Source organism: Diabrotica undecimpunctata, chromosome 5, assembly GCF_040954645.1.
Source record: "Diabrotica undecimpunctata isolate CICGRU chromosome 5, icDiaUnde3, whole genome shotgun sequence".
Taxonomy (NCBI): domain Eukaryota; kingdom Metazoa; phylum Arthropoda; class Insecta; order Coleoptera; family Chrysomelidae; genus Diabrotica; species Diabrotica undecimpunctata.
Genome location: NC_092807.1, coordinates 101696351 through 101724208, shown reverse-complemented (window position 1 = coordinate 101724208; position 27858 = coordinate 101696351). Strand labels below are relative to the sequence as shown.

The 27858-nt window shown below is 32.8% G+C and overlaps 1 protein-coding gene across 4 annotated transcripts; it reads left to right on the top strand.

Annotated features, from left to right (window-relative positions):
* The first annotated feature begins 822 nt into the window (after nt 1-822).
* LOC140441569 (probable peptidoglycan muropeptide transporter SLC46) lies at nt 823-27614 on the top strand. Of its 4 annotated transcripts, none has more exons than XM_072532381.1 (8): nt 823-955; nt 11859-11937; nt 13688-13945; nt 15267-15441; nt 19597-19801; nt 23429-23807; nt 24238-24478; nt 27464-27614. In XM_072532381.1, the coding sequence occupies exons 2-8, from the start codon at nt 11868-11870 to the stop codon at nt 27525-27527; spliced, it is 1392 nt and encodes a 463-aa protein (XP_072388482.1). In that variant the 5' UTR covers nt 823-955; nt 11859-11867; the 3' UTR covers nt 27528-27614. The 4 variants fall into 4 exon arrangements, with proteins under 4 accessions (XP_072388482.1, XP_072388483.1, XP_072388484.1 ...); XM_072532382.1 differs by lacking the exon at nt 823-955 and adding an exon at nt 2638-2727; XM_072532383.1 differs by lacking the exon at nt 823-955 and adding an exon at nt 10106-10195 and having other exon boundaries at nt 24238-24321.
* Nucleotides 27615-27858: the final 244 nt, after the last annotated feature.

The following is a 27858-nucleotide window of genomic DNA, read 5'->3' as shown; positions in this document are numbered from 1 at the left end:
ATTGCAAATTATCGACCGACGCAGATTTGCAACAGAAGAAAGTTGTCCGTGGCTATTCAGAAGAATTGGTTGGTAACGCATATGGTATATCTCTGTATTGTGGAAAGATGCAAAATATGTGTGACTTTTGTCGACTTATGTTGGAGTGAAACCATTTGCATCCAAAAATGATAGCGTACAGCCCCAAAAAATTAGACGGTTGGACAGAAAAAAGAGTTCACGATGAAATCGATTGCCCACAGATCATCAAAGAATATAATCGGCATATGGGAGGTGTTGATCTGATGGATGGACTATTAGGTCGTAATTCCATTCATATGAAGACCAGAAAATGTAATAATCGTATTTTTACCACCTCATAGATGTGGCGGTGATCAACGCTTACCTACTGTATCACAGGATTCATCCCCAAGAAGAAAAAATTGAGTTGCCAGTGTTCAGAACACAAGATTTTCATAATAAACAATAATTTCAATATGTTTTTATTTGCTTAGTTTGATAATTAAAAAAAATTAAATGCTGTTACCTTAATGCATGGTTACTGTACAAGTCCGCCTTAAGGCGGATGTTTATTTTTTCCTTTTAGAAGTACACCTGGCAGTAATATCAATTTTTGCCTTAGTACATTTTTTGTGTTTGTAAGTGCAAAATCTAACTTTCCTGAATTTTTCAGCTCGAACAAAAATTGATGCATTAGAGGGTTTGGCTACAAATAAATAATCTTACCACGTGTGAGAAAATTTAATTATAATTTAATTACAGAAATATCAACTGATTTTAATTTTTGAATACATCCTCGAAAAATCTGCTATTGATAATATCAGATAATGGTTTTTTAAAAGCAGATACTGCAACAATATTAGAGGTACTTCATATAATTTTGATCGCCTTAGTGCTTCCTAAAACTTTTGAATAATATATTGTTGCAAAAATATTTTAAGATATTTATTAAATCGTAAGTAAATTTTAATGTCTAACTACATTCTATCATTTAGTGTTATATTTTATTACTGCGTTGTTATACATTATTATTATAAGTTTCTATTATTACAAGTCACGCCGCCCTCTTAAATAAACGATAGGTAAGTATGTATGGCACCGCTTTCTGCTATTGATTTTTAAAATTCTCTAGAACCTGTAGTCTGATCTACCTTCCGTAATATTCTACTTAATACACCACTTGTTGTAATGGGGGTAATGGGGAAGTTACAGAATAAAATAAAATACTACATTGTGATTGCAGTCATTATCGATGTTAAAAAGATGATAAACAAGAAATCTCTTATCAGAATCTTAACCAAACACACTTTCATTGCAATTTGAAATAAAAACAAATCGATAGTAATTAAGGAGAGATTGTGTAGCATTAATTTTTTATATATAAATTATTACACAATTGGGCTGATATTGCGCAGGTATTTTGAAGAAAATAAATTTTAATGTGCCATCATATAACAATCGGATATTCAAAGAAAATGTGGTTCTGAAAAGAACAGTTTTAATATACATATATAAACTAATTTTCATAAATATCGTGTGAGTAGTTTCGGATATATAGGTAGATAGTGTCAGCTCATCGTGAGACACTCTGTATATAAGGATCTCATTATCCATGACCATTATCGCAATATTCTCGTCTCTTTATCTATGTCATTTCACCAGGAAATAAAGAATCTCTTCATTTCCACCTGCATATTTATATACATTTTCAATTTTCTTGTTTTGCCCACTATTTTGAAAGGCATTTGCTTATTTTGTTATCATTTGTCAAAACCATCGATTTTAGCCAAAATTGGTGGTATTTTTCTTGTGCGTTCTATTGTTCTTCTTTTTGGCAAAATATTTGGTTGCTATTTTCACAGATTTGTTGTCTTTATTTCTACAGTTTGATTCGATTCTTTTTTCTGTTTTTGGTCCACTGCCTTATTTGTTTGGTTTGATTATGTTTCGCAGAATTTTTATTTCCGCTGTAGGAGTTATGTGTTTTGGTCTTAAGTACTTTGTTTCCACATTGTATGTCCTTATCATATTTATTATTAGTTTTCGTTTCCGTTGTAAGATATGTGTTCTGACAGTGTGTGAGATATCTCGTTGCTCTATGTCTTGTTGGCCTGTTTTCTTATTTAGTCCTACACTTATATCAAATATTTCACTTTGTTTACTTGTTATATCATCTTCTTTAGCAACAAAATATTAAGACAGTAATATCTGACGAATTTCTCTATAAACATCAAATTAAGTAATAGTTAGAAGTTTGTTATAGAAATATCTCATCGTCAATATAAGAATATCAAGTCGCGATTCTACTTGCCTTTACCGCTAATTTAAATACATACACAATTTTAACCTGGATCCTAATGAGAAAGAAAGAGGCACATGGATACTCGTATTAAGATAAACCTGTTATAACATATTTTATTTGTGTGTCGTATAAAAGAAATTACAGATTTAAAATTTTTAAATATTATAATTTGCGGCAAGAAGATCAAAAGTTAATTATTAGACATTTTAATGAGTCTATTGTGTTTAATAACAAATACTTGTAAAATTAGTCCACTAAAGATAATAAAAATCGATAAATTTTACAGATAAAAAAGTGTTATTTAAGATAGCCAAAAATATTCCATTCCTATTTCAGAAGCCAACGAGTGAACATCAGGCTTCTACTAATAGCATTTTTAATAAAAACTTGTTAGTTTAATGCGATTGTTTATCAAGTAAATATTGGTAAGTCGATATCACTTAAATACTTTCGACAATTAAAATTAGGCCAGTCGTTTCGGGCCATACGTAATATTTTGGCATCCAAAATATTAAAATCAAATTATGGCATCATCATAACAAACAGTTCAACCTAGCTTCGCTGCAGTTACCAAAATCACACAGAAAAAATCTATAACAGCAACATCATGTCCCAGTAGAACTCAAGCCATTGTTATGAACGCTATCCCAGACGTAGTGCTATTTGATTACATAAAGGCAATCGGCGAAATTGTTACCCCTAAAGAAATAACCTTTGCTTCACATATTTCTAATCAGCGTATATGCATCTATCTTTCTTCCGTAACCGTAGTAGATAATCTTCTAAAAAATAATCCGACTATTTCTGTTAGAAATCAAACAATATCTATTCGCAGACTTATCACACCTGCAAAGAGGCTACTACTTTCTAACGTGTGTCCTTCGATTCCGAATGCACTCATATAGCAAGCACTTAAAAATGAACTTGGATTACAACTTGCTTCCCCTATCTCGCTTATCCGTTGTAGTTCACCGGAAGACGAATAGGCTCACATCTTCAGTTTTCGACGCTCAGTCTTTGTGATACCAGATAAAAAAATACTTTGAGTCAATTGTAATCTCATATGAAAATACAAATTATAGGATCTTTATTACTTCGGACAAACTTGAATGCTTTTTATGTAAGCAATCTGGACACACTGCAGACTCCTGCCCTAACCCTCAAGAAATATCTGGCAATCCCTCCACAAATACAACATCTAGCCAAATCCCAATTGATCCTCCTTCTAGTATATCTCCTCTTTCACCGTCCTCAAAAAAAGAAATCTATTCAAATAACCCACCTACTGACATAACAAACCCAAATAAACAGTCTATAACACCATTATCTATCCCTTCTAACTCTGGCATAAAAAGAACTCATTCCACTGACACAAGTCTTGAATCACCTTCTTTACTGGTTACCGCTAGCCCACTAAACTTAAACTCTAATAACACACCAAACACAACAACCTTCGCAACTCCTAAATCAGCTCCTAAAAAGAAAACAAAAACTGATGACAAAGAAATTGGTAAAATTAATCCAACTGCCCATTCAAGTATCGAAAAATTAATTTGTGCTAATCCAGAAAAAATTTCGTTATCATCATTACAAATAATTGCCTTCCTAGAAAATTCCTTTGGGAGGAGTGATCCTCTCAAAGAAGCTCATAATTTCACCACGAACATTCATTCTCTCCTCGAAGATCTTACACAAATATACCAAACTTTATCCGATAGATCACTTAAAAATCCGATAGATCACTTAAAAAACTTACCAGCCTCACGTCCAATAATTCATGTGACTCTAACTGCAATGATATCGATCTTTTCTAAAATTACGTAATTAGTACAAGGTATATTCTTTCTACTAACTATATAAGTTTTTAAATTCACTATTTTACAACGGAACTGCGACGGATACTATCCGCGCCTTGAACACATTCAATATCTTATATCAATTTATCATCCAGATTTTCTTTGTCTCCAAGAGACTAATTTTAATACAACTAATATTCCTCATCCTAAATCCTTTGAAGGATACCACTTCATTAGGATGAACTGCTTTAGAGCTAGTGGAGGTGCATCAATATTTGCATCTAGCGAAATCTTCTCAACAATGCTACTACCATTAATAACGAATCTTGAGGCAATTGCCATAACTACATATTGCCCAAATAAACTTACCATCTGCTCCATATATATTCCCCCAAACCATTCTCTAAAAGAAGAAGAACTCCTAGACCTTATATTCCAACTTCCACAGCCGTTTATACTCACAGGTGACTTCAATGCACATAACAGTATGTGGGGTTCTCAATCAACATTTGGACGGGGAAAAGTAGTTGAAAATATTATTAACTGCACAAACTCATGTCTTCTTAACACAGGATTTAATACACATTTTAATATTTCCTCTGGATCTTTCTCTGCTATAGATCTTAGTATTAGTGACCCTAAATCTTGATAGCAATCATTATCCTATAATAATTTCCAACAACTGTAATGGGACTGCCTCTGCCAAAAGCTATTGGCGCCTAAATAAAGCTAACTGGCCAGAGTATTCAAAAGCTGTTGACACTCTCTTGCTCGCTCATGATCATCTAATAATCAATGATGTAGACTATTTGTTAACGTCAATTACAGACACTATTCTTTCAGCTGCTAAGACTCACATTGGCAAAACATCATTCTCTCCAAATCATAAAGCAGTTCCTTGGTGGAACTCTTCTTGTGAAGAGGCGATTCGTTTATCCAAAAAAAAGCTTTAAATAAGTACCAAAAAAATAGAAGCCTTGAAAATCTAATAAATTACAAAAAATTCAAAGCCAAATCCAAACACGTAGTTAAAAAAAGTAAAAAATCATCCTGGCAAGATTACGTATCATCTATCAACAAAAACTCCATCCTAGCCAACCTTGGAAAAAATACGACAAATTCAAGGTCACAAATCTAATAATAAAATTACTTGTTTAATTTCAAATGGTATAGAGATCACTTCACATGAACTTATTCCTAACGCTTTTGCCAAACATTTCGAAGAAAAGTTCAGGAATAAAACCAATAATATTGCTTTATCTCATCATGGCTTATATTCACACAGAAATCGTCTGATATCATATGAACATAGTAGATCCCTTAATTCTCCTTTCACTATCCATGAGCTAACATCTGCCTTAGCTAATAGTAGAAACACTGCAGCTGGGCCCGATGATATTCCTCATGCATTCCTAAAGCACTTGTCTAATTATGATCTTAATAAACTCCTTAATTTATATAGTATAATCTGGAGTTCCCATAAATTTCCATCTCAGTGGAGCAAATCTATTGTTATATCAATACTCAAGCCAAATAAGACAACTATCTTTCCACAATCTTATAGGCCCATCTCTCTCACATGCACTATGTGTAAGCTAATGGAAAAAATGACCAACAAACGTCTTTTATGGTATTTTGAAAAACACAAGATTATTCCAAAAGAACAATCTGGCTACCAAAGACAGCGCTCCACAAGAGATAATCTGGTAATAAATACTCCAAACCCATATCTCCAACTCAATAAATTGCAAGCAAGATTTGATAGCAACTATCTTTGATATAGAAGGCGCATTTGATACCATCTTTAGAAATGCAATTCTTGACAAACTTTTTGAATGTAACCTTACTGGCAACATATACGCATTTATCAAAAACTTCCTAACATCTATGTAGATCGTTCAGGGTTTCTGTCAATAACTTCCTTTCTTCTCCACACATCCAACATGATGGAGTTCCTCAAGGTTCAGTTTTAAGCACATCCTTATTCATTCTTTCGATTAGCAAGTTAAGTGAAAATATAGCTCCACCAATCAAATGCGTATTATATGCCGATGACCTAATAATGTACTGTCATGGTAAATCCAACGCAACTACTAGTAAAATTCTACAATTAGGAGTAAATGACCTACAAAACAAAGTAGCTTCTCTAGGACTTACTCTCTCCCACTCTTAATCCAAAGTAATTAAATTTAGCAGAAGAATGAGTTCTTTTGATCCTGAAATCATTATCAACAACTTCAAATTACCGGTTGTTGATAATTGCAAAATATTAGGGCTGATATTTGATTCAATATTAACCTGGAAACAACACATACAGGAACTTAAAGGAGTTTGCCTAAAAAGGTTAAATATAATCAAAACACTCTCACATTATCATTGGGGCGCGGAAGAAACTACGTTATTGAAAGTTTACAGATCACTTATCCGCTCCAAGCTCGACTATGGATGTTTTGTCTATATGTCTGGTACTAAATCAATCTTAAATTCACTAAATACAGTACACAACACAGCTATTCGTCTATGTCTTGCAGCATTCCGTTCTAGTCCGGCAGAAAGTCTTTACTGTGAAGCTAATGAACCTCCTCTATGGCTTAGGCGAGAAAACCTTCTTCTATCCTATGCTGCTGCAATTTCTTCCAATCCGTCCAATCCAGTATATCATTTAATTACATCATCACACCATCCCCATAACAACACTTCATGTAACTTAATTATAAATCCTATTCCTAGTCTTCTACAACCGTTACTAAAAGATATAAATTTGTCTGAAACCAGAACTCTACCATTATCCAATAATCTCTATTGGACCAACATACTCCCACATCATGATATTTCCCTCACCAAGTTTAACAAGGAAAATACCAGTATTAGTACATTAAGAATTCTCTTTCTAGAACTTATAAACAAAAATAAATATAACATAGTTCTTTACACTGACGCGTCAAAGACTGAAAGTGGTGTTGGATATTCTGTAACCACTGTACAACAGCCTATCGAACTATCTAAAATTTCTCCTTGGTGTAGCATCCATACTGGTGAACTACTAGCTATCTCACATGCTTTCAAATATGCCCAACAATATTCAAATGCACATAGAGCCATATGCTCTGATTCACTTTCCTCTATACACTCCATTAATGCTATATCCACCAACCATCCTATCGTCCAAGATATTCATGACACATATCAGCTTCTTATAAACCAAAATACAACTATCACTCTGATATGGGTACCATCCCATGTTGGTATTAGTGGTAACGAAAAAGCTGATTGCCTTGCCAAAAAAGCCGCATCATCCACGGACACCATTATGAATATACAAATTTGCAACGATCTCAAAGCTAGACTGAAGAAGCTGAATCTATCCACCTGGCAGATTCACTGGAATAATGTTACTTCAGCGCTGCATGAAATTAAACCCTCAGTGAACCTTCTTACCTATCCCAGTTTATCTCGAAAAAATATGGCAATCATACGAAGATTGCGTATAGGACATACCCGTCTAACTCATAGCTACTTGATGACATCGTCTCCACAACCAAAATGTCAGCACTGCAATACGACTCTCCGAATCAGGCATATACTTATCGAATGCCCTTTTTATGCCAAAATACGCCAACAACTGGATATCAGTACTAACTTCAGAGAGGTCCTAAACAGCACAGACCAAATCAACAAGGTTATCAAATTCCTCGAGAAAAGTCAACTGCTCAACAAAATATAAATGTTATATTATTATAAGTTTTTATTATTTTCTCTTTATGTTAAATGTTAACTATATTATTTTGTAATTTTGTAATTTATATGATATTACCATGTAAATCGTAACTCGTGCTAATGACCATAGATGTCACATGCACGTTAATTTAAATAAAAAAAAATAAATATATTCCCTACACACATATCAAAGAATTTTAGTAAAGAAACACTTGTATTTGGCTTCGTTCGGTTGCGCGCATCCGAAATGTCCAATTTTCCATGACTTTTGCACATAAATCAGGCTAAAGTTTCGTTGAAGTTAACTTGAAGACGTTGATGGGCCGGAATAATTTGATTTTGCAGTAATTGGAGATATTTGACTGCGTTTAAATTGCCTTCAATTAAAAAATGGCCAGTAATATGGTGGCCCAAAATTCCAGTCCAAATATTCAACTTTTGTGCGTACTGCATACGCACAGACACACGCAAATGCTATTCTCCTAAGACCAATAACGTACAACGGATATATTGTTTCTTGTGAATTGTGAAGGAAGACTCATCTGTAACCAAACCAAAAAATTATTATTTGCATGGCATCTCTCCATCATAATTTCACAAAATTGCATCCGTTTAAATTGATCATCAGGAAATATTTCTGAGTTGTCTGCACTTTATGACAATGATAGTTGTTTCTTTTCAAAATATTCCTCACTGTTTTTGCATTCAAATCAACTTCATCGGCAATTTGTTTACTTGAACATGGCGTCGCTTCAAGCAATGCACGAACTTGAATTTCTCTAATTTCTCGTTCTTGAGAAATTTTCTTTTCGCGAGGTTTTTTTGTTTTATTTTGGAAAATGTTTATCTTCACACTTACGCGGTTACCTCCAAAACGAAATTATAGCATAGCATTCGGCCTATCTCGTATGCAGTTTACCATTGAAGAGAACGGATGAATGGCGATGTTGCCAAAATTATCTTATTTTATTGGAAATTAGGTTACAATTTCGTCAAATAAAAATGCGAATCTGTAAATTTCTCATGGATTTAAGAAATTTTGTACCAGTATTTGTGTCAATTAGTGTTTCATTTTTAATATCATCATCCAGTTTTGAATGGCAATATAACCGCGCCACTGATCGCCAATTTTTTGAATCAATTTAATGTTTTAAATCAAATATGTAATAAGGCAAGTTGCCCTGCCGCTGTTTCTTACGTATAAACTGGATCGGAAATAATCGTCTGGCGTTCACTAATAGGCGTGCATGAGGAATGTAGAGGAGAGACCAAGGGGAAATAATATTTATACTTATAAAACTTTTACCTACATCGTATATATATATATATATTATGTTCCGAAAGGATTCCGCGGTTAGTACAATTAAACCTAGAGCCAAGATTAATAATATTACAGGAAGTAATATTAAACTAAACACTCTTCCGGGTTGAACCACGTTGATTTATCATTGAGGCGCCTTTAGTTTACTTGTGTTATGTCTAAACTATGAAGTTTATAACAATGTTTATAACTAAGTTGATCTATAATTTAAAATATGTGTATAAAATAATTTAAATTAGCCCGCTGGCTGGATTATGTTGCTCTTCGAGAATAATCATCTTAATAACATTCTTGGAGCATACATAACTATTAAACCATTATTTTTTAATTGTTAATGAGTCGCGTATGGCAGGTCGGGTACTAATTTATACAATGAGAATATTAACCAGCAAAAATTTGTGCCCTAGATCTTGTTTTTCTCTCTTATACACGCCCCCAGCGCCCGCCCTATCATAAGCGCTTTATCAACGATTAAAAACAATGTTTTAAAATAAAATAGGCCCAAAATACTTATTGGGTGATGATAGAACAAGGTTTGAACTTGAATTTAGGTCCTTGATGAATTCAAAAATAATTATTTATAACTCGAAAACAATCAAGTTTACAGAAAAACTATAGACTTATTATATATATATATATATATATATATATATATATATATATATATATATATATATATATATATAAAACTAACAGACTTATTTTGTTCAGAGTGATCCAGATTATTAAAAAAAATTGTCTGGATCAAAAAAATTAATTTTAACAATTTGTTTGAAAAAATTGGTTAAAAAAATTTGAGCAAAAGTTTTTGCCTGAGCGAGCATGAAAGTAATTATGCAAAATAATCTCATGGGAATATTTTTCCGAACAAACCCGAGCTTTTCGCCTTGTCTAATATAAATACTGACAAATATTACAAAAAGCTTGAAAGTAAACATTTTTTGTAGACACTATTTAATATACATTAAACTTTTATGATACACAGTTGTTTATAGTGGTGAGGTCAATAAATAATAATAAATAATATGTCCAAATATCAAAATGATTTGGATAAAGCAAGTATGTATATAGTAATTATCTATTGAATATTTAAGCTTATATTTATATGGACAGTACAAATATAGACCAGGGAACTAACTATTTTCCCATCACACTCGTTGATAGAGATTAGTTCAGTCTGGTTATGCAAAAATCATCGATTTCACGGCAAAATTGTTCGCAGATATCTGAAGCTTTTAAGATATAGGTGGGGGTTACTAGATGACGAATAGATGAAAAAGTACTCGCATTTTTACCTTGCGTTTTTTTTTTAACAACAATTTATGGTCACAATTTGATTTTTTGTCTATAAGTATTTTCCCTTTTATTTTACATAAACAATATTTATATCATTTTTTTTTTGTAATAAGAATATCTTTATTTTCCCGTTTTTAAATTAAAATTGATAAATAATTTACGGAAATATTTGAAAAAAATGAGTTTTTTGCACTAATTTATAAATTTTATTAATACCAAAACAAAATGTTATTAATACATTTAAACATCGAGGGTCTTTTAAATTTGTGTGAAATTTTCCCCCGGACAAATCGGACAAATAGTTTAAAAGTTATTTAATTTGTTTATCCCCGAGGCTAAATATTTTAACTCAATTTTCCTCAATTTCTCAATTTTTCCGAAGTTTTCCCTATTTAACGACCAGTGAAAACTATGTAGTTATTCATATTTCGACGAGCTACCCCAGATTAAAAAAAAGAGACTTCTAGCTGCAATGGAAGCCGACATAATCTAAATTTTTTTCTACGTGTTTCAATTTTAAGTTCCGAGATCGAAAAAAACGGAGCTGAAACAGTTATCCCCTCCACTTTCCTATGTCGATCTTTCGAAAGTACCTTCGTTTCGAAGGGCTTTCAAGGTTCGAAAAATTGGATGAATTTTATAGTTAAGTTTCAATATAAAGTTTAGATTTTCATTCAGAATTTGTGCAAATTTTGTGCAGAAGAAAATTAAGCAGGATGGTCGCAATTTCTCGTTCTTCAAAGCTATTTTGCCGACCTTGGCTTTGCTTGATGATGACTAAACTTTGGAATTCCAATCAGGGGTGATAAACCTACTACAAAATATTAAACATAGGAGAGTTGGCCAGTCAACTTATGAGTGGTCAGCCTATACACAAACATCTGGTGCTAGTCACTATCAATCCCAGGTCTATTTTAGCAGACCACAGCGTACTGATTGTGCCCTATCTTCAGTACAATATGTATACAGTGATACTACGTTAGTAGATATGTCTGAGTTTTAAAAATAAATGTATGTACCTCAAAAATATCGCTAGTTTTTCTTCTGGGCAGAAACTTTTCCTCCAACGAGTATCTTGCCTTTTTAAATCCTTTTCCAATAATTTACGAAGTTCATCAAAAGTAGACATTGACATACGAAAGTAATTGTAAAATTTCGATTCATCACCTCGTAACTGACTCATAAGTAAACTGTAAGCACCCTCTCTAAATTTTTGGGCCATATCGCGTTGCGGTAAAAATAAGACAGGTTGCGTTTTCTTAATCGCTGTGTTTATTTAGTCGCAAATGGATTGACTTGTATTTGAACCAATGTTTCCGTAGCCCAAATGTTGTCCCTATACATTTTTCTATTTTTTTTTTAACACAGAATAATCCTAATAAATAATATTTGATATTCGATACTTGATATTTGATACTTGTTCTAGATTATCAAAATGGCGTGCAATAACAAGGTAACTGTAGAAGTTCCTCTATTTTTTAATTATGTGTATTTTTTGCTAACATGTAAGTATATTTTTTATAGTTTTTTAATAAATTAGAATTAACGCATACGATATGATCAGAGGCGTATCATAATACAACCCGTCTTTTGCAAAGTTTATGAATATTATTACAACAAAGATATTTTTATTAGATTTTTTTGAGAACAGTGTAATAAAACGTTTTTGACTGTGCTGTACAAAATGTGTGTTTGCTGCGCAGTTAAAAGGCGTTTTATTACACAGTTCTAGCGATAAACGAAAACACCTTCCTTCTTTCCAATGACGCTAAAGCCCAAATTGAGCCTTGGCCTCCTGTAATTTCTGCCTCCAATATAAGCGGTATTGCGCCGCACGTCTCTAAGTTCTTTTTCTTCCATTCATTTGTTTGGAGTTACCTACCAGTGCTATCCAGTCAGCATCTACGTGTTTATACTGATTGTTTACTTAAGTTGCATTTGTGCTTAAGCTCGTAGCTCCTGAATCTGCAACAATAGTTAAAATAAAAAATAAAAAAGAAAAATTAATTGTTTATAAATTCTTTCACAAAAGTTCTTTTATTTATAGTCCAGTACTACCGCACTTAACCGCATGAAACACATGCACTACAAGCAAGCAGATAAAATCTTATAAAGTACATTAGCAAACTATACATGTGTCGTTATTGACACTAAAAACTTTTTCACTGCGAGTGCTGTATTTGAGCTTAAATTTTTGAAAAACATATCAATAAATGTTGGATGACCTTGTAATTTTCTTCTAAGCAACTGAATACTCCCTTAGGTATCTAGTACATTCCAATAAAACATGCTTTCACTGCCTAAAACTGCCACATAAATACTGATTTGTATTCATTACTTTCAATCTAAATAAATGTACTGGAACACTGCAATGTCCACTCCTCATACGACACATTTGTGTAATTATACCCCTCCCCAGGTTGGGAAACCTTATAAGAAAGGTTTTTTATATGGAACTGTACCATTTGTACAATATGTAATCGCCTTTCCTATTTGTTGAATTCGATTTTTTCTAATAATCCATAGATTTTTTCATGGTTGATTTTGATAGTGAAAGGCATTAGACTTATTTCTGTTGAATTAAGTCTAATGCATTTTTATGGTAAATACTTTTGTTAGACAAATTGAATTAGAAGATGGTATTATTGCTGTTAATTCTGTGCTCTCATTAAAGTATTTTCCAATACCTACATTACCTTGTTCATCTTTGGATCCATCTGTGAAAATAAGTTTATATTCAGACCACTTTTAACATGATATAAACTTGGCTTGGTTGTTTTCTTGTTTTCCAATATCCTATGGAAAGGAGTGACAAGGAAATAAGGAGTTATGCGCTACCTCATGAATCTCATGTAGCGTATTCTGCAAGGCAACCAGAACTGGTGGAAAGTATTTTCTTCTCCAGAAATTAAGTAATTTAGAAAGACTTTATGAAATTGCTCAATTGGGGAATACATCTGGTTGGCATATGCTACGTTTAATATAAATTTAGGTGCTAGCCATATCCTTCTAGTATCTAACGGTGTTTCTCCGCAGTCTGACAAAACACTTATTAGTTTTGGTAGATACCCTACCACTCTGAGAGCTCTATATTAGACTTTATCCAGTTTTGTAATTAAAGAACGAGCACAACTTACAAGAAAAATCGATCCGTAATCAAAAAAGTGGCATGATAGTTCGACACATCATCTGACCAAAGACATAATCTGACATCTGACATCTGACCAAAAGGTAAACATTTTTTTTTTATTTTAGCTTCAGTTGTTACAAATTTAATTATATACCGAACATGCTATATAACACTCGGTTACGAGAAAAGCGATTGTTCTCAGTTAGGAAATAAAGATAATAATGTAACTCATCATTATGAAAAAATGGTTCAACCATATGCAGATGTTGTACTAATGGTAAAGAATCTCCTCGATTTACTTCTGCCGACGTTTATTTGCCTAATAGCAGGTTCATGGTCTGATAAGCATGGAAGAAAACCAGTTTTATTGGTTACTTTAGGAGGTGAGTAGTTTGTGCCGTTTTTATTTTTGTATGTTAAATTTAGTGGTAGACAAGATAACAACATTTTAGTTTGGACTCATTTTGATAGCTTACAATGTGAGACTAATTTAAGTCCACATTATAAATATATAACTGGAACAAGCAGAGATCTCATCATTTTTAGCTGAAACGATGTTATAGTTACTTCTATAAAAAGAAATATAAATGATAATGTAAATTTCCTACTTATAAAACTCAGTTAATTTTGGCTTATGCAGCCAGTTTCGATATACAGCAATAAATGAAATATAACGTATAACAAGATTTGTTTTGCATATCCTATGCATACATGCAACCAATGACTGCATTTAACATTATTACCAGTGATTATAATATGGTAATATGAAATATCATCATCATAATTCTAGCTTTACAACCATGTGTGGGTCCTAGCCTCCTTAAGAATTTAAGGGGCATTTAAATGTTGAACGTAGACTAAATCTCCTGGATGTTAAACAATGACAAGTTGGAAAACTGGCAAAGTCACCTTGTAACTGCAAATTAACTTTATTTAAGTTAGTAAACAAATCTGTTTAATATTCAATGTCTGAATTCCATTTGGAAGGAAACTATACGTTGGTACCCTAGATCCTAAATAAGAACTTACTGCGAGTTACCAATTACCATATACCGTATTAAGATCACTTAATAGGCCCAGATTGGCAGTATTGGGAATATTTACTCTCTATCTTCAGTCAAGTCAAAGACGGAATGCATTCTCTTTGACTTGATACTAGCAAATAAAAAGTGACGAAATATTGGCATATTATAAGATCTGAAGAAGAGAGAGAATGAGAGTAAAGACATCAGAAGAAAATGTAACATACATGGTATAAATGAGTGGATATTAAATAGAAAAAAGAATGAAATAATTACATAAACATAATGGAGGACGCCAGAGCATTCAAAAAAGCAAGATATAAATCACCAAAAGTTAAAAGAAGAACAGAATTCTATCTTGTGTGCGTACGTAAAACATAGAGTGACAAATTTCCATGGAGGTATTAATCAGCCAAAGAATAAGCAGAATTACTTATAGCGAGAAAGAAGAAGAAGAAGGTCTAACGAAGTGATCGAAATACGTAAAAATATCACTAGTTTTATTGGGAATGAGCCACAATTTAAGTTTAAAATAATTTTATTTTTGATGTTTCAATTTCCACTTTGGAAATCGTTCTCACAGTACAAAACAATGTTTTATATTACATTTTTTGAACTGCTGCATATTTAGTTATGTTATTATTAAAATTAAATTAAAAAATTAAATATTTTATTTTTTTAGGTATGGCATTAGGCTGTGGACTAATAATATTGTACTGCCTGTTTGAAAATTTTTCTCCCTGGATATTCTTGATCACTGCAATACCAACCATGATAACAGGCAGTAACACTACATTTTTTGCAATAGTACTGTCCTACATATCCGATACTTCAACTAAGGAATCCAGAGGTATGAGGTGAGTTCTTTGTCTACTAATGGGCATACCAATTTCCCTATTACTTAAAACTATTACTTTTTACAATTTTTAACATGCTTTGGTTGCTAATAGTTAAAGAAGAAGTCAACAACAAGAACATACCTGCAATAGCGGAGTAATAGGGAGCGGAATAATTGCCTACAACTCACTTACAATACATATGCAACACACAATACACAATTATTATAATCCATGTTACACAACACAACCTATGTTATACAACCTTGACTACGATACACACTACACAAACATTTAACACAAAAAAAGGACATGCAAGTCCTTCTTGCATGCCATATCTCTTACCTAGCGGATCTGTTTTCATCACAGCTATTTTTCTGCAATTTTCAGATCACACTTATATACACAAATATATGCAAATATAAATCACAAATTATTGCATCCCATAAATAACATTTACACTTACTTCTAAATTATAAATGTTAATAAATTGGCAACATGAATGTTGACAACAAATTGAATCAAAATAGCATGAAAAATAGTTCTAATGTTTCGTCTCTAGTACAAGCCACAGGTAGAATGCAGTGTTGGTCTTACGTTGCACAGCGATGCCGCTCATGTCGGTACAGTGGAGTGGTAGGTCATGGTACAATGAATACGCACCACAATGTGTATTCATTGTACCATGGTGGTAGGTGTGTGGTAGTTTGGCGATAGATGGAGAAATCAGGACCGTACGCGCTTCGATTTAAAAATCTTTACTCATTAATTTAATTAAGTTAAATAAGAGAATAAAAAAAACAAATTAATTCCATAAAAAATGTCTGTATACATAAAATATGTAATACCTCGTAAATACTTATATACATAATATACAAAAAAATACAAGTAGTTTACACTATACGGCACGATAAATATATATACATAAAATATACAAGATCATAACTGAAATGTACTGTACGGACAGTACTAAAAAACAAATGAGCAATAAATCCGAGATATTATTCGTTAATTAATAATAATCACAATCCATATCTAAATCGTCTTCATCCTCTGAATGAACTCCTATATTAATTATCACAGGTTCAATATCTTCCTGCAAATTATCCACAGCAAACATTTTTTCTTCTACTTTCTTGACAGAGTTCACATATTTATGCCACTGCTCCTTAGATACGCGTTGGTAAGCTTCTTTTATCAACCTTTCTACCATTTTTTCTTTAAAATCGACGTTGTTTGAAGCCACATATCTTTTCACTTGAGTTCACACCATCTCAATCGGGTTCAGCCCGCAATGATAAGGCGGTAGTCTCAAAATCTTAACGCCACATTTTTCCGCGATTGTTTTAATTTTGTACTCGTCGTACTAGTCTCTAAATGCGGCCGCAATATCCAGTAATTTACTTTTTAGGTAATCTTTCTCGAAGAAAATGTTCTTTTCGATTAGCCAATCCTTGATTTGCCTTTTGTTCCATAATTTTTTCGGGAAATCAAATTTGCGGGAGTGGTTCTTCTTCTTATGGTGCCTAACCGTTACGGATGTTGGACACTAACATGGCTATTCTGACTTTGTTGACTGCTGCCCTGAAAAGTCCGGTAGTGGTTAAGTTAAGTTAAACCATTTTCGCAGTTTATGTAGCCAGGATATTCTTCTTCGTCCTGGACCTCTTTTCACATGCACTTAACCTTGGAGTATGGTTCGAAGTAGGTTGTATCGTTGTTCATTGCGCATTATATGGCCCAGGTATTCTAGTTTGTGACGTTTTATGGTTATGACTAGTTCGCGCTCTTTACCCATTCTATGTAGTACTTCTTCGTTGGTAACTCTGTCTATCCAGGAAATTTTCAACATGCGTCTATAGCACCACATTCCTCTTCAGTGATGCTTCCGTTAAGGTCCATGACTCCACGCCATATAAAAGAACAGAGAATACGTACCATTTTAGTAAACGAACTTTTATTTCCAATTTTATATCGTGGCTGTTAAAGATTTTTTTCATTTTGACGAAAGCTGATTTTGCCTTCTCGATCCTTATCTTAATTTCCGTCGATTGGTCCCACTGTTCATTTAAGTTTGCACCTAGATAACAAAAGTTGGTGATTTGTGTTATAGGTTGTGGTTAACTAATAATTGACCAGGTAGTATCCTATTTTTGCTTATAACCATTTGGTTTTTTTTATGTTAAAATCAAGCCCAAACCTGCTACTTACTTCTGCCACCCTAGAGACAAGTGTCTGCGACCTTCAAGACTGTCTACAAAAATGACAGAATCATCAGCGTATCTTATAACAACCGTTCTCCGTTTATAAGTATTCCCTAGTCTATGTCCGTTAGCGCTAGGTTCATAATGTGCTCTGAATATGTATTGAACAATAATGGGGACAATATACATCCCTGTCGCACACCTCTTTTTATCTTTATGTCGTCTGTTAACTGATCCCCAACTCTAACAGCTGCAGTTTGTTCGTAATAGATATTGTTTATTATACGGCGATCTCTGCTGTCTAGACCAATTGAATTTAATATTTGGGAGGAGGATATTAACGCGGGAGTGATATGACGCGTTATCCAAAACGACAACGTTTTCTTTCTCTTTTGGCAAGTTCGGAACTAACGTCTTCTAAAACCATTCTTCATATAGATCCCCGTCCATTTCATCGTAGTAATCTGCGGTTCTCTTCTTGACCAAGAAAGTTAATTAGATACATGCCACAAAACCAGTTTCGCTTCCAGCATGAAGAAAAACAAACCGAGGACCTCTTTGGGTTGAAACCTTCAGTCTAGTAGAGAGCCCTTTTATGAATACATCTTGTGGATTCTTGATCGTTGTGTCCTTCCATTCCTTTTTGACTGAATCACCGACGTTAATCCAAGATTCATCGGTATAAACAAGGCTTACATTATCCTTCTTCCTGAATGTTTTTATTTGTCTGAGGTACCTGTGTCTCTAGGTTATGATATCTTCTCTTTCCATCATTATCGAATCTCAACCTCTTTTACAATATTCAAAACTTATGTCATTTAGTAGCCTACAAAATCTGGTTTTTGAAAAAGCTGGTAGGTCCTCATCATCCTTCACTCTGTTCATTGTGCTGTTGACGGTTGGTGGTATGTTTTCCAAAAAAACATTATGGACAATTTTCCTTATTCGAGATTTCACTCCCTCATCGTAAGTATTCTCAGGTGAATTGGACTGGAAACTGTTTTTCTTCCTTTTTTGTACCGGTTTCAGTTCGCCTTGCTGGGCCTCTTTGCGGATGTCATAAATTTTGCGAACACTCACACCGCACATTTTCGAAACTTTTTCCACAGTAATAGTCAAACTGTCACCATTTTTTAAGTTTAGATGATAGTTCAATATATTTAACACCACACCTTTTACTTCCACACTAAGAGCCATTTGAAATTCACGACAGATACTGACAACGGCTCCATGATGTAGGTACTTTCATCCACTTGCTAAAATGAAACAAAACTGAGCTTTCATAGTTTTTGCCAACAAGTTTTTGTTCTAATGGCCAATACCCAAATCCATAAAGAGACATGTTTGCTTTGCGTGGACAATGGGGATTAAAACTGATTCACTACTTCTAATAACTTTATAATAATCTGTATTTCTCAAAGAATGTGATTACAATGGAAGCTATTGAAAATAAATATAGATAAGCTATCGACAATGAGTTTTTGATATTTTTCCTTTTTTTATACTATTTTTCTTGATGTTATTGTTTAGTTCGATAATGTAACTCTCTTAGTTATACATCGATGATTAAATCATGCTTTAGTTAACACAATAATGATAGTCTTTGATACAATCGTAGGCAATTGGTGTGTGCGCGTATATTCCAGTGCGCTATGATTGTTAAATCCGGTGATGTGCCGCCTACGGTGCAAACCGGCAACGTGCTCGATCGTTCTCCCGTAAGAAATACATTGCCTATCTTACCTGCACTGAATTTTCTGTCTATATAACTGCACTGCAAGTGGCTTCTACTATAACAGATATTGCTTAAAACATCACGTGGGCATGCGCAGTAGCTTAATCGGCCTTGCGTAGCTCTTACAATGCATTAAAATTACATAACGTAAAAATAGCTTTATTATAAATAGATTTACAAATTTTAGACCACATAAAGTTCTTAAATAATTTTAAACAAATACTTTTTTCATTTTAGAATGGTTTTTTCTGAAGTAGCTTTAGCTACTGGTTCTCTTTTGGGAAGCATTACAAGTTCTTATATATTTTACGCCACTAATTATCCGTCCATGTTTGCAATTGGACTGGCATGTGTATCAATCGGTATAGCATATACAATATTTTATATACCTGAGTCTATAGAAAATACGCACGGTTCCAAGGAATTAATAATAAATCATGAGGTAAGTCACAATATATTACATATCTCAATATTTATGAAATAGTTCAATAACAATTAAAATATATAGAATAAACCGATATAACATAGTATCGAAGAAAACACCAAAATTTGAAATCTGAAAAAAAAGAAGAAAGAAAAATATATTTTATACATATATATCAAGTTTCAAGACTTACTCACTTCTGCCGAATCTCATATCGCTAAAAAATAATCTTGTCTACACAAAATGCTATCTTGGTAGAACTCAGATCTCAGAAACCCACGAAAATCTTCTTCTAGACAAGCAACTTAAAACTAAAGCCAAATTTATTATTAAGCAAAGCAAAAGATCTACATGTCAAAATTATATTTCCTCCCTAACATTCAAATCCCATTCAACATTATGCCTTCTCCAGCTGGAGTCGTCTGTTACTTTGGTTTCTTTTGATCTATTGCTTCAAAATTCAATACAATTCTTTCTCGGAGATAAATCTGTTACGTATGCATGACAATGTTACTAGAGCAACGTAACTGCCTGCTACGACTACGTAACAGCTTTGTGACAACAATTTAATAGCGTGCGACGTAGCTGTCACGTATGTTTGACACATCTGTCACATTTGTGGTCAAAACGTTACGTATTATGTCAAAATGTCATGTATAATGTTAAAACGTCATGTCCTGCATTCATACTCGATCCTGTTCTACCGTTAAATGTCCAGGGAGGTGACTCTAGCTTTTGATGAATGTTTTGTTCTGTTTTTTGCCAATTGTGCTGATTCTTGCCAAGATTTGCCCGTATTTTGTAGTATCTCTGCTATAACGCTATTCCACTCTTTTGTTGGTATGCCTATTGTGTTTTTCCTCATTGGTTAAGCTTCCCACACTCGCTGTTTCACGGTTTAATGTTAAGTCTGTTTTTTATTTCTTCATTTTTAAATATGTCTGTCCTTCTTGTCCCTATCGTTCATCTGAGATATTTCATCTCTGCTGCTTTTATCCCACTCCGATGTCTTCTATTTAAGATCCAGTTTTCTGTTCCGTAAATCAGCGGTGGCCTATATATTGTTTCATATTATATTGTTGTTGAGATCGACACTTCCTCTGTTTTTTATTACTGTTCTCAGGAATTTGTATATGTTTATTTGCTTTATTGTTTGCTGATCTATCACCACTTCACTTTGGACAATAGTTTTATCGTTAATAGGAGTGGTTCCTTATTTTTGTGGCAGTGAATTCAAAAATATTGATTTGGACAATCTTTTGCCCGTCAAGCGGTTCCTTATTTTTGTAGCAGTTGCTCTTGCCTTCAAATAAAACTATTCCCTAAAAATGAAAGTGTGCAACCCATAGGATTATGCTACCTTATATAACTTTGGGTACACTGTCTTCATTTTTTTCCATAATTCGAGCGGATTTTCTTTTAGGTTCCTCACGGAAAGATCGAGTTATTGAGTTAGCCCATCAAGCTTCTTTTTTATGTGAAATATTTTTTGTGATAATCCTATAGATCTACATCTTCTTCTAAAAATAAACAAAGGATTTTAGACAGAGCTATAAATACAGAAATACTAAGAATAGGAAACCTATCTGATGAAGCACGACACCAAAAGCTCTGAGAACTAACTCTACTTATTTTGTTTAATATTGCTTGATCATTATTCAAAGTGATTTGTTTCCGTTTATTACCAACAAACCCGTGGTTATTATTGAAAAAATATGTTTCAGAGTGTTGTTTTAAAAATTATAATATACTTCATCTAATTTACTTACCGTTGCATGTCATCCGCGTCATAGCCCGTGAGGTCACATGATACCAACACGAAATATTTAGGCGGTAGGTGTGTTCTTTTTTAGAATCACTTTGCCGAGTACACTGGCATTACAGCCACTAGAAATATTTTATTATATACGCGTAGAAATAATATTTAAAGATTTCTATTAATGTTAACTTAAAGAACTACACAATAATATATTTCATTTCATTTTTATAAATGGATTATAAAGCGTTTTTATGAAGAAAATTTGTTCGGAACACACTGTAACTGTAATCGAACGAAGGTGATATTTTCGCATAAATTGGTAACACTTATTTGACAGTTGCGGTGTTGACACTTTTTGTACTTTATTATTTTGAATTTTAAAGTGAATACCTCTTGTTTTATATTTTTAAATATTTAATAAAATATGTTCTTGTTAGAACAAAATTAGTGTGTTTTATTTAAAAAATGTCACGTAAGAATTTAAATAGTCGTTGTAAAGAGATGGTAGCTTCTTTGATTCATTATTTTGAACAGGAACGTGATAATAACGACCCCATTCTACCTTTGACTGCTGTTAGAGAAGTATGTAAATGTGTGTTTTGTATATTATTGTAGATGCTTAAAATATACATTCTTGTTTTAGCGTGTAGCTGCAGCTTTAAATTTAAAAGTGTTGTTTTTAAGTATTCCATTTTACATGTTTATACGACGCATACAAGCGGCTCAAATTGTTTTTAACAAGATTATTTTTTAACTCTTGTTGTGTTTCTATTTATTTACATTAAATATTAATTTGTTTTGTTGTATAATCCACTTTTGCAATAATTATGTGACCTATTTGATTTAAAATGGATTCAGGATTTTTTTATACTTTGGCAACTATGTCAACTTCGATTTCTGTCAATGATAATGACGTGCAACGGTAAGTAAATTAGATGGACTATATAGGTGAAGAATCGCCAAGACATATTTATTTCAGTTCAAAGTTAAAAAGAAATGTATTGATTGGACTTTTCAAGATAAGCTTATTGTCATTTGGCAGTAGATGGTCACTTATAACTTCAAAAACACCAAACATGTAATCTATACTATTAGATAAACATTGAACTGTGGATTTGAAATATACAAGTACTTAATTTTTTTCTCTCCGAAATTCGAAATTTTAATAATAGTGTTTTGAAGTATAAGTGGATATTGAGGTCTTTAAAACACGCGCAAGTGTTTTAAAGACTAGTGATCCACAAATACTTTACGCTATTTTTTTAGTGGTACACTTTGAAATCATGTATTATTACTACAAAAAATTGAAATAAAAGCTAGGAATGTAAAATGGTTGAATTTGTGATGTACATCAATATACCTTTCGTTGTTATGGAAATGAGAAAAACAAAAATTAATTTTCAATCTGTCACATAAGATTGATTGTTGCTGGTTGTATATTGCTTAAAAATAAGTTCTAACATTGATTACTTTAATAGTAAAGCAGAATCGCCGTTAATACCGCAAAAATATCGGCAACTGTTTCGGCTGGTTACGTTGAAGAGAGTATTACCAATAAGAACAATACCAACCTGTACCCTGTACTTTTCACATTCATTTAAAAGATTAGGATTTTCAAATATTTGAATAAAGCTTTTGAAACATTTGTTAGTAATATTGTATTCATATTTTATTTATTTGACGTTACAAGGTATGTACTTCTGTCAGGTTAGATCAATATTTAAAACTGATATGATTGAACAGACTGAATATAAACACTCTGAGGCGTAGTGTTTAAATAAGCAAAATGGGGTACCTACCAATAAAAAAAAATATTTAAAAATAAACTTTAAGGTAATAATTGTACTGATGTTTTTGTATTTAGACTAATTTTGTACATATTTTAGGGTGAAAAAGAAAAAGTGGTTCGTTTAAACTTTTTTAAAGAAATAATTCAAACTACCATTAAAAAACGAAAAAACTACGACAGAGCCATAATCATTTTAACACTTACGTCCATCATAATTTATATATTTCTCACACATGCAGATACAAGTATGCGATACGTCTTCCTTCGAGGAAGACTGAACTGGACATTTACAAAGTACAATCTTTATAACAGTATTTGTAGTTTAGTTTGGGTTGTTGGTACAATGACCGGAACTTATATTCTACAGGGGAGATTTCATATTAGGGATTCCATACTTGCTCTGATAGGGTTGATATCGATGTTAAGTTGCGTCATTTTGCAGTTCCTGGCAACCAACGATACAATGATTTATATTGGTAAGTATATTAAGCTTTATACGCGGGTCTGAGAATAACAATCTCAAAATGTAAAACTTCCCTAGTTTATTGAACCTTCCCTAAGACGGTCAAAGCATTCTGCAGAGCATTTGAGGTGTTGAGGTGCGACGATGACACTGAACGTCGAAATAAGATGAACTTAACTGGAGAATATTACCACGGTGTTCAGTGATATTACTCGCTACTATTTGTGACGATTCATTTATGGTGGATTGTTTCACTGACATGACGTTTGAGTGGGAGTTGGCGCGAAGGTTCTTTATAACGGGAGTTTTATTACGAATTATGTTTTGTTATTTATATCAATCATAACAAAACATCGTGTTCTCCGGAAAATATACGTGATTTCTAATTATTTGTTCGCATATTTATGTTTATAATTAATAAGTGTTTAATCTCTCTATTTCAGCTGGCGCTTCAAAATGTTTGGGAGGTCTGGTCGCTCCCATGTTACGAGCTCATATATCTCACTTAGTACCATCCGATGAAGTTGGTAAGATATTCGCAATGGTTGTTGGAGGTGGAGCATTAGTTTCTGCTGCTTTAACACCTGTATATACATTAGTATATAACAGTACGATCTATCTTAATTCTGCATTATATAATCTTCTTTCCATTTCGTTATTGGCAATAACCATGGCTTTAGTAATGTAAGTATTAAGATATAGCTCTAGATAAATAAAACCAGCAGTCTTGATTTATTGATTTGTTAAAACTTCACCTTCTGACTCATAACCACACCTTCTGCCCATTCTTGTGACGGTTATGCTGACTGGTTACTATCATTGCTATCACCATTCAGCACTTCAACCACCATAACATTGTAGGTACAGTTATGTAAGACATATTACATCTTCCCCTTTTTAAAAATTTAGATTTAAAGGTGATTTAACAACTCGACCTGATTTAGTTCTGAAGATTAGTACTGATTGTCCAGCTACTTTCCTTTGGCTGTCAATAGAGGTAGGTAATTTTGCCCTTGTCAGCTTCGTTGAGGATGAGGGTTTCTTGATCTTAATCCACATTATTATTATCTGTAAGTATTACAGATGACTGTGACTTAAATTTATTTAGAGATTCTCTAATATCTACCCGATTACGACGAACAATATTATTACGTTCATCTTTTAAGATAGAAGACCTTGGGGTTTCGTGCTGTGATAATATTTGTGCTAGCTCCCACCTTCTTTGACGTTGATTGTACGTAACAATATCTCAGGTTCCAAAGACTTGGTTGTAGTCTTTTACATATATATTTCTCTTTTTACTTAATTTTTCTTTAACATTTAGACATACTGGTTTTAACACATGTGTTTCTATATTTTAACAATGCTGATTCAATGTCAGAACTGTCATCAATAGACTTTTTAACCATACCCTTGGCAATGGCACGTTTCTGAGCCAGTCTATTTGACCATGGATAATTAGGACTTCTAAATTTAAATTGACAATTCCATTGTCTTTCAAAATTTTTAAAATGAAAGCCATTAAATGTAACATCACCAGAAAATATATAGGTTGGTGAGCCATGTGTAGCAAACATTGACCTTAAAGCTTCAATGAAAGAAAAAACAAATTTGTCTTTTATTGAGTGAATCTCTATTCGGTTTGAAAAAGAATCATAAGCTATTAGATAACTTTTACCATAACATGTAAAAATGTCCATGCCAATTCTTATCCATGGATGTTTTGGTAAAAAATATAGACATAACGTTTCCTTTTGCTGCTTTGGTCTAAATTTTTCACAAGTTTACAGTTCAAAATTTTACATTTTTTTATATAAGCCTATATATCGCAGCTCAGTTCTGGCCAGTAAAAATTGCCTAGCTCTAGCTTTTGACTTTTCGATACCAATATGACCTTCATGCACCAGCCTCAACATTTCAGATCTTATGCTTAAAGGGTAACAATTTTGTTGACATAAAATAACAAGTCATCAGAGATACATAAGTTATCTTTGAGCTTAAAAAAATTATTAACTGTTTGTGGAACATCACGCTGGTGTTCTAGTCATCCCTGTATACATAAGTTTATTTATTAACAGTTTGCAATTGTTCATCTTTTAAGGTTTCTATTCGAAACTCTGATTTGCTAGCATCACTACAATATTTACTACAGCATGAACTGAAATTCGGCATCTGATTTCAGACCACCTTGTTGTAAAAATGTCCGTGACAACGTATCTGCAATGTACAGATACTTTATAGTATTATATTTAATTTATATATGTCATAATTCAGTAACCGCAAACGCATTGTTTACAAGCGTGGAGAAATTGTACATAAATCTTTACGATTTATTGATTCTACTGGTTAGTCATCACAACTAACAAGCATTTTGTGACCATACACAAAATAATGGAATTTTTGAAATGCAAACACTGTTCCTAGCATTTCCTTCTCAATTTGAACATATTTTTGCTCAGTTGTACTTCAGCTTCTCGATACAAATGCCTCTGGATGGTCAACTTGCAGCAAACAGGCCCCTAGACCACCTTTACTGGCATCAGTTTCAATTTCAATGTCTTTATATGGGTAAATGTTAACACCGGTGATGTTGTCAGCAAATGTTTTAATTGGTACAAAGATTTATCATAAATATCAGTCCAGTGCCAAGGCACATCTAGTTTTGTTAATTCTCTTAATGGGGCTGTGACTTTTGACATGTTAGGTACAAATTTGCCCAAAAATGTTGCCATCCCCAATAGTCTCATCAGGTCAGATTTATTATCTGGTGTTGGCATTTCTGAAATAGGTTTAACATATGCCTTAATTCAACCTAAATCTTAAGTTTTATTTTAAATGCCTCTAAAACATTTTATATAAAAAAAAAACAAAAAAAAAAGACAAATGGCAAGACAAAATTGCCCCACTTGGATTTTGTTTTATAAAGAAAAAGCATGTAATCCCTAATAAACGTTCCTTCGCAAATTCAGTTAAGGCAGTACCAAGGCAGTACTAGATAAGACGTACAAACAAAAATTTAGTCAATATTCATACTAATGTACATCCAACACTGCTAAGCTTTTACCCTAAAAAAACTACAAAAACGTGTCCAAATTTCTTACCTTACTAACAGCTTTACACGTTTTGTGAGCCGGTGACCGTGAATTGACATCTGATAATATATCTGGCCACTGATCACGGTTATCGAAATTATCAAGGAAAGGTAGTTATCGGTGATTTATAAATCACTGTGACTAGATCACCAGTAGTGAAATCACGTCCCATTACTACCATGTTGCCAAGTATTTTTTTTTTACAAATATTATAACTTATACAGTGGGCAAAGTTAAACCATTTGAACAAAGAAGAACATGTTGACGTTTAACCCGTTGGCTTATAATGCAACAACCATTACCTTGCATTTATTACATTCACGTGTATCGTCCTGATATAAAATCTACAATCTGAGTAATAAGGCTTTCTTTTTCTTTTCAAAGAATGTGTTAACAATCATCTTATCTAACTACTGGTGTTATAATTATTTATTAAATTTAGGCACTAGCAACAAAAAAGCATTGTAGATTGAAAGATGTTCCTACCATGTTTTTTTTATTTCCGTAACTTTCCTATTATTTCTCTCGCAAAAAATTTAAGTGAACTTCTAATTTTTTATAAATATATATTTTTTAGATTGGCGCAATTTTTAGAAAAAAAGTCTAAACCTGAATCTGAGGTTGTTAAAGAAATTAATTAGAAAGAGGGCTAACAATTTAGAAAACTTGATATTATATTTTATTGTTTTTTGTACTTTAAATTTATTAAAGAAATATTTTTCGTTAAATATTTTTATTTATTTATCAAACAAACATCAAACTAGAAAACAGACTTAAACATGAAAAATAAATGACGGGTGGAAAGGATGCCGAAACATCATGAAAGAAGCAGCTTAAGTATTACTAGGCATGAAAAGTAAACAAAAAAAAAACAAGAACGAATGACTGTTTTGACGAAGAACATCAGATTTTAATTTAAAGAAAAAACAGAGCATACAACAGAAGTACAGAATACGACAAGCAGAGGAAGAA